This window comes from Sinocyclocheilus anshuiensis, unplaced genomic scaffold, assembly GCF_001515605.1.
Source record: "Sinocyclocheilus anshuiensis isolate Anshui unplaced genomic scaffold, SAMN03320099.WGS_v1.1 scaffold179, whole genome shotgun sequence".
Taxonomy (NCBI): domain Eukaryota; kingdom Metazoa; phylum Chordata; class Actinopteri; order Cypriniformes; family Cyprinidae; genus Sinocyclocheilus; species Sinocyclocheilus anshuiensis.
This window is the reverse complement of record NW_015549577.1, coordinates 1,046,739-1,054,140: the sequence shown is the minus strand read 5'-3', so window position 1 is coordinate 1,054,140 and position 7,402 is coordinate 1,046,739. Positions and strand designations below refer to the sequence as shown.

Here is a 7,402-nt window from a genome sequence, read left to right as displayed (position 1 = left end):
GAGGATCTCAAGAAAACTGTTATTAAGATTAAAATAATAATAATAAGATAAAGAGCCAAGTTCTTAAGAAAACAACTTTTGCTATGTTGAGGTCACGAGAAAACAGGAAAATAATGCAAATAATGCAAACAAAATTCTTGGGTGAACTAGGTTAGTAACACTTTACAATAAGGTCCAATTTGTTAACAAGTAAACGCATAGCTAATATTAAAGGGGTCATATGATGCGATTTCAAGTTTTCCTTTCGAGGAGGTCATTCTGACTTTGCTATGACAATCTGGCGCTTCTGAATCAGCTACTGTTGTTTTGTTATTAGTTTAAGTATTTGCTATTGACTGTTCAAATGCAGAGTTTTGCGCATCGTGTGTGTGTGTGCGAGCGCGAGCGAGAGAGCGAGAGAGAGAGCGAGAGAGAGCGAGAGAGAGAGAGAGAGAAAGAGAGAGAGAGCGCGAGAGAGAGAGAGAGAGAGAAAGAGAGAGAACGCGAGAGAGAGAGAGCGAGAGAGAGCGCGAGAGAGAGAGAGAGAGCGAGAGAGGGTCACATCACAAACACATACCAGCTTCATCATTGTGTCTGTCACGCGACTCTGTTCCCCTTTCGGGCTCTGTCTTTACATTTATTTTGAAAGATGAAGCTCGCAATTATGGTAAGGGGCGTTACATTTCCGACGAGTGCTTGCGGTGTTCGGCCAATCACAATGCACTGGGTCAGCTGGCCAATCAGAGCAGACTGCGCTTGTCGGAAGGAGGGACTTTGTGTTTGAGAGAGGCGGGGCATAGAGGACCTACAATAATGTACAGTATTTGAAAAATAATGTGTTTTTTGAACATTAAAGCATGTCAACATATTCTGTTACACCAAATACACAAAATAACGATCTTTAAAAAAGCATCATATGACCCCTTTAACTAACAATGAGCAATATATAGGCTATTTTAAAGCATTTATTAATCTGTTAGTGAAAACATTGTTAGTTCACCGTGCATTAACTAATGTTAACAAATCCATCTTTCAATAATGTAAACGTTTAAATTAACATTGACTAATATTAATAAATGCTGAACAAGAAAAAAATCAAAATGCATGATCTCTTAGGGCTACCGTACTTGACATGGAGGGCGTGTGGCGTCAATGCGACAGTGCAGGTAGGTGGGTTGTCCAGTCAGATCAGAAAGGCTTTAGGACCCAGAGGATTTCTCGTGTCCTCCCGCTCCGTCTTTTTCATCAGTGAGGCTCCCGGATCACTCTCATCAGTCGTGGCACCGGCGCGAGGACTCTTCTCACTCTAAAGCGGGGAACTTTCATCCACCTTCCAACCAGGATCCCATGTAGCTATCGGAACGGATCAGTTTTACAAACTGAAATGGCAAGAAGGTATACGTGAGAAATGCACTTTAGAGAAAAAGCTTTTTGGAGAGTAAATGATTAGGAAGGAAAAAACAAAACAAAAAACAACTGTGGTTCATGGTTGCAGGTGGGTCGCGTTTCTAGAGCGGTTCCTCTGCTGCTTGTTCATCGCTCTGTCACCTGCTGCATCGCAGAGGAGAGGTGAGTACAGATCCACACGGAATGCGAGCTGGACCACTGGCACTTTGGAAAGTCTAGAGATACAGACTTTATTATCTGCTACAGTAACTGATCAAATACAGCAGAATGAACAGCATATCGCGTGAAGGCCCATTTAGTCTTTTTTAGGTTCACTCTAGTTTACCTGTTGGGCATTAATGACGCTTTTGAGTCTATCTATCAATCATCTTTTGCAACAATAAGGAATTGTTTTTCTGCTTGCACACTCGGGCCAGAAATTGCAATTCCCCCCACCCACCCCAAATAAATCGTATTTTAAATATATATTTTATAAAATTAAATGCAACTTAAAATATTGTTTCATTAAAATACTTTAAAAATCACAAATCTTACATAATAGCTATCTATCTATCTATCTATCTATCTATCTATCTATCTATCTATCTATCTATCTATCTAATTTTGATTTCCTGGAGTACATGTTATCAAAATATTTTGACAGGTTCAGAATGTTTTTTGTTTAACTTAGGTCTGTTTAATTTTCCTCTTTGCTATATTATTAGACAAAGACCGTATGCCAAAATTTGCTTACAGATTGCTTTCCTCCATCCGGTGTCTTTCTCTTTGATTTTGTGAGCATTAGCCTGACCTGTTTGAAGTTTCTGCAGTGGTTTGTGGGATCTGCCTATACAGTAGTTTTGGAAGTGATGGAGTGTCTTCCGATGTGTATCATTCTGTCATGACTTAAGTTGCAGACCATTTAATTAAGAAAAGGTCTGTACAGCTGTCATGTGTGGCAGGCCTGAAACCGAGAGATCTAAGAAACTGAGAACCTCTTTATAAATATTTGATTGACAGAGATCACTGTTGCTGTCGTTACATTAAAGAAGGATAATAGACAGACTTGCATCAAGGTTTGTGGGTGTGCCATCTGCATTTTTGATTGAGGCACTAAAATACTTGAGTGTTTCATCTCAATTAATAGATACCTTGAAGGACTGTTTCCCTGGTTGGATTTATAGATTCATGGGATTTATGATTTTGGTAACAAAGAGCTCAACTGTTCACTGTGTGACTCCATGTCAATGTCAGTTTGATCGTTTTATAGCTTTATAGTTGAGAAAGAGCCACTCTGTAGTTTAAATGACCACAGATCAGTTTAATTTGTTTAAGAGACTGATATTGTGTTAGGACTGCCTGAGTCCAAACTGCTTTCTTGCCTCATAATGGACTTTTCTTGTGTTGCACCATCGTTATGTCGCTCTTTGACTGATCGTGGCCTGAGGCTGCACAGCAGGCCGAAGGAGAACAGCTGTAAAAGGACACCCAACTGGGATATTTAATCGCTGAGTGAAATTATGCATTAAAAATCACAGCAAACAAGGGTTCCCACCTGCTGTATATGGATGCCTAAGCAATAGGAGGCAGGAAAGTCCTGTTGAGAGCTCTGTGGTTGCATGAAACAATACGCTTTTACCCAAAACAAAGCTCTGAAACCTGGTGACGAAATAACCTCCATGACCTGTTCTCTGTGCATTGCTTTAGTTAGACCAACTTTTTAAGTTACTAACCCGATATCATGTTTGAAAATGCTTTTATACAATAGTTCTATAAACATAAAAGTTAATATTGAGTAACTTATTTTAATTTGGCAAGAGGTAAAGGAACGTTAGTTTGTATTTTTTGTGTTTTTATTATTTATTTGGACTTTGGTAATTCTGACACCTCTTTGATTGCTGATTCTTCATAACTTGTCATCAGTTAATATCTCATCGGGTTCTTGTTGGATTGATGATCTCATAGCATTTACATCCCCTCCACATTAGCGTCAGAAAATAGCACTAACTTTGTGTTGCATTTCCATTATGTAATAATTTATTGTTGGAAATTTGTTGATGAGGTTAAAAAGGGTGGATTCAACATGATATGACATGATGACTTTAAATGCAAGTTCTGATGCTAGATTTATGTTAACTGCCTAAACATGTTTTACTGAGTCCTTTGAACACCCATATGCACTAACATATGTGTTAATCATATTTTAAAATCAATGGAATGCATTTTCATGACACAGATAACTTAAAAGTCCTTGAGTTTTCATTTACTTTTTACACATATGATCTATGGTATGTCTGATGAAAGGGCGTGATCCATGTGTGAAGCGTGACCAGCATTCTTGTACGTGAATGGCAGTGCTTTTTTAAAGGAAGAGTTCAACCAGAAGTTAATTAGGTTACACTTTATTTTAAGGTGTCCTTGTTACAGTGTAATTATACATTTAAGTGCTGAGTAATATTAATTAACTATATGTACTTACTATATGGTTAGGTTAGGATTAGGGTTTGGCGTATAGGGTTACTTGCATGTAATTATGCATAATTAATTGTTATTATAATAGTAAGTACATGTAACATGTAACAAGGACACCTTAAAATAAAGTGTTACCATTAATTATTTTGTCATTATTTTCAGATTTGCATGCTTTTAATGGTGCTTGTTTTTCTTTTCTGGAGCGTGGCAGTAAAAATCAACATCCACTTTTTTTTGTGTGGACTGCAACTACATTTTCCCTTTTGCATTACCATTCTTTTAGAAGAAACTAAAAGTGCAGAGGGACATTCTTGATTCTGTCCTGGTTCAGCAACTCCTGTGGTTTCAGAAATCCACAGATTTTCCAGTCAATAAACATATCCACTTATAGCTGAGTCTTTTTCCCCACTCAGACTCTAGTGGGGGCCCATTTCTCTTGCTGAGAAGTGTTGATGCAGAGATGTGAATTGGAATGAAGAAGATGTGAATCTTCTTTTCAAGGGGGACAGTGGAGACGGCATTATCCTGTGAGCTAAATGGGCTGTATTTAACCCACTTTGTGAGAATGGGAGCCCTTGGGATCAAGAGATGGCTAAAGTGTGTGTGTATGTGTGTGTGAGAGAGAGAGGGTCAGTGAGTGAGAGAGAGAATGTGTGTTGGTGCACTTCTCATGTACCTCATCAGTACAAAGAGTCTGGATTTGTCATTAAACTGGAGGCATTGTGATCTGGTAACAGTTGATGCAGAGGATTTACAAAGTTGTCAAGGAGACTAATAGCTCTCATTTCTTTTTTTTCACTCTTAAAATTTTAATGAAAGCATTCCAAACATGTCTATCTTTAGCCATTGCATGTGTTTTGGATATGTAAATGTTCATAGTCCATACTCAATGTGATGTTCTCACAATATTAATAATAAATTAGTAGTTCATGGGTTGCATGGATTGCATGAGATATTAGCAGTTTGTTTGAATTCAGTTTCTTTTTAATACAAATTAAGGATCTAAAATTTTATGAGAGAAAAAACTCTCAACATCAGTGGTTCTTAAATGGTTTTCCTTCAGGACCAAATTTTATAACATCAAGCAGTGACCCAACACAAAATAGTTTATCATTCAAAAGTAAACAAAAAATGTTGAGATACTTTGAATGCACAGAGAATATACTTCCTCTCCCACAACATTCAGCAATTATGTTGCTATTTTTCATGGTTAATGTGTTTAGCTAGACAAATTGACCCAGCAATGACCTACAGTATATGCAATGAGGCATATCTCACACCTCCACATAAAAATATATACCAAAGATTGAAAGTTCATTTAGTAGGTTTGCCTGCTACTTACCTGTGGCTTTTTGCCTCATAAAATTTGAAACCTACGTAGGCTACATATGCAACACAGACTGGGACTTTATTGTTTGGAACAGTCTAGCAAATTTATCGAACATTGTGGTGTTCGAGGCAATTCATTTTATTGTGATCTAGGGTCTAGGCTAGATATGGGTCAAAATGAACTCTCTTTGTTTGTTAATTAGACAAGCACTTATCGACCAATGAACTCAAAAATAAATAGATGCATGTTTTGGAGATGTGATAGCATGCCAGCTAAAATGGTGGGGACCACACTGATGAATAGGAACTGACTGCGACACATCTGTGTTTTACAGCACAGTGTTGTAATCTATTTACAGTAATCCTGCAAGAACAGAGGGTACTGCTAACATTCAGTGACAGGAATGAGAACATATGTTTCTTCTTAATGCTTGGCATTTTAAGGGTGTGTATTATAGCATGCATAATGTCCGAGATCTAGGGCAGATGAGATCAGGAGTGTAGTATTTGTAGCAGGTATGTAAGTTATTATTTTGTTTGATACATTTAATTTAGAACCCAATTTGTTTATTATACACATCATCCCTAGAAAAGAATCATAACCTTAAAGAACTAGTTCACCCAAAAATGAAAATTTGATAAGTGTTTACTCACCATCAGGCCGTCCAAGATGTAGATGTGTTTGTTTCTTCATTGGAACAGATTTGGAGAAATTTAGCATTACATCACTTGTTAACCAATGGATCCTCTGCACTGAATGGGTGCCGTCAGAACGAGAATTCAGACGGCTGATAAAAACATCACAATTTCTTACGATGAAGAAACAAACTCAAATACATCTACGATGGCCTGAGGGTGAGTAAATTTTAAGCAACATTTCATTTTTGGTGAACTATTGCTTTAAGCAACTTGTTGGTTAAAGACCTGCTGGTCATGTTTTTTTCTTTTTTGGCTGCTGGGTCGCCATTTAAACTGGTTTCTGTAACTTTATTGGGTCACAAAGTTGAATTTGCTCTTTGTTTGCTTGGCACAATGAGCTATCAGCTGTTCCACCAGTGCATTTGTGTCCTCTCAATAAAAGCAGGTGTGCGCTGTGGCTATTCATGAGGTCAAAGCTGAAAGGTCTCTCATTTTGGTCCAGTGCCATAAATGCAGCTCTGTCTAAATGATATCTTCCTGAGACAATTAGATCTATTCTAAGTCTTGATTTAGTGATCTTCAAAGCTTTTTGAGCTTTAAACCACAATTGAATTCTAGAAAGTATTTGCAGACATGTACTACCGGCTCATACCACTAGATATTTTGCTTTGATCTGAATTTGCTGTAGCATGTCCTCTTCCTTTTCAGGGTGAGGCTGTAAGCGCTAGCAGCTGTTGTTTGTATTTTTTTTGTAGCATCTGTCCTTGGTCTCTGAACCTCTTGCTTTCACACTGAGCTTCAGCAATTTAGTGCCAAAAACCAATAGGAAAACCATAATTACAGCTCTTGGGTCATGAAAGGACGATTTGTATGGACTGCACCCTACTATCGTCATGGCTAATATGCCACTGAGCGGCGCCTGAGTGCTCCTGAAATCCTTCCTACCCAGGTTGAAACCCTTACTTTTTTCACTCCCTTCACCTGTAATTGTGGCAGAAGTTTACCTCTATAGCATTATTTGACAAATGACAGGCCAAAGGGTTCTGTACACATCTCAAATTCCCCTGAAAATGCGCCTGTGGTTTAAAGGCGTTAAGGGCAAATAGGAAAAGTTGACTTTTAGATGATAGATTGACTTCCTATTTGGGTTTTACACACTGTAAAAAGTAATCATTGAATCTACTTAAGAAAAGCGAGTAAACATAACTGATTCTTACAAATTTGTTGAATTTACTTAATTACACTGTGTTATGTGAACTTTCAGGTGGATGCAATAGTTAAACTAAACAACTTTAGTAAACAGTACTTAAGAGCATCTAGTTTGTTGGATTAAAGGTATGTTTCCATTGTCTGGTGCAAAGAACAATGAATACAGTTTTAAAGTGAATACAATTTGAAATGGTTAAGGTTTTTTTTAGTTTTTTTTTTACAGATAGGGTTCTGAATCTTTTTTTCTTCAAGCTGTCAAATAACAGTAAGATTTCAGCTTTTTGGCTTGCCCACAAGCTGTTGCTGCCTCATAATCCAGTAGAGTGTTTCAAATCATCATATTTATATTAATAACTTAATATATTTACTGGATTTTGGTAATTGCAGC

The 7,402-nt window shown here is 37.5% G+C and overlaps 1 protein-coding gene across 3 annotated transcripts in view; it reads left to right on the top strand.

Moving 5' to 3' along the window:
- The first annotated feature begins 1,241 nt into the window (after positions 1–1,241).
- The window catches only part of LOC107657518 (collagen alpha-1(XVIII) chain-like), a 91,087-nt gene continuing 84,926 nt past the window's right edge, over positions 1,242–7,402 (top strand). For all 3 annotated transcript variants that reach the window (XM_016445647.1, XM_016445646.1, XM_016445645.1), the window contains exons 1-2: positions 1,242–1,374; positions 1,475–1,548. In XM_016445647.1, coding sequence (XP_016301133.1) covers positions 1,364–1,374; positions 1,475–1,548 — 85 coding nt within the window. In that variant the 5' untranslated portion in view covers positions 1,242–1,363. The remainder of the gene's footprint in view (positions 1,375–1,474; positions 1,549–7,402) is intronic.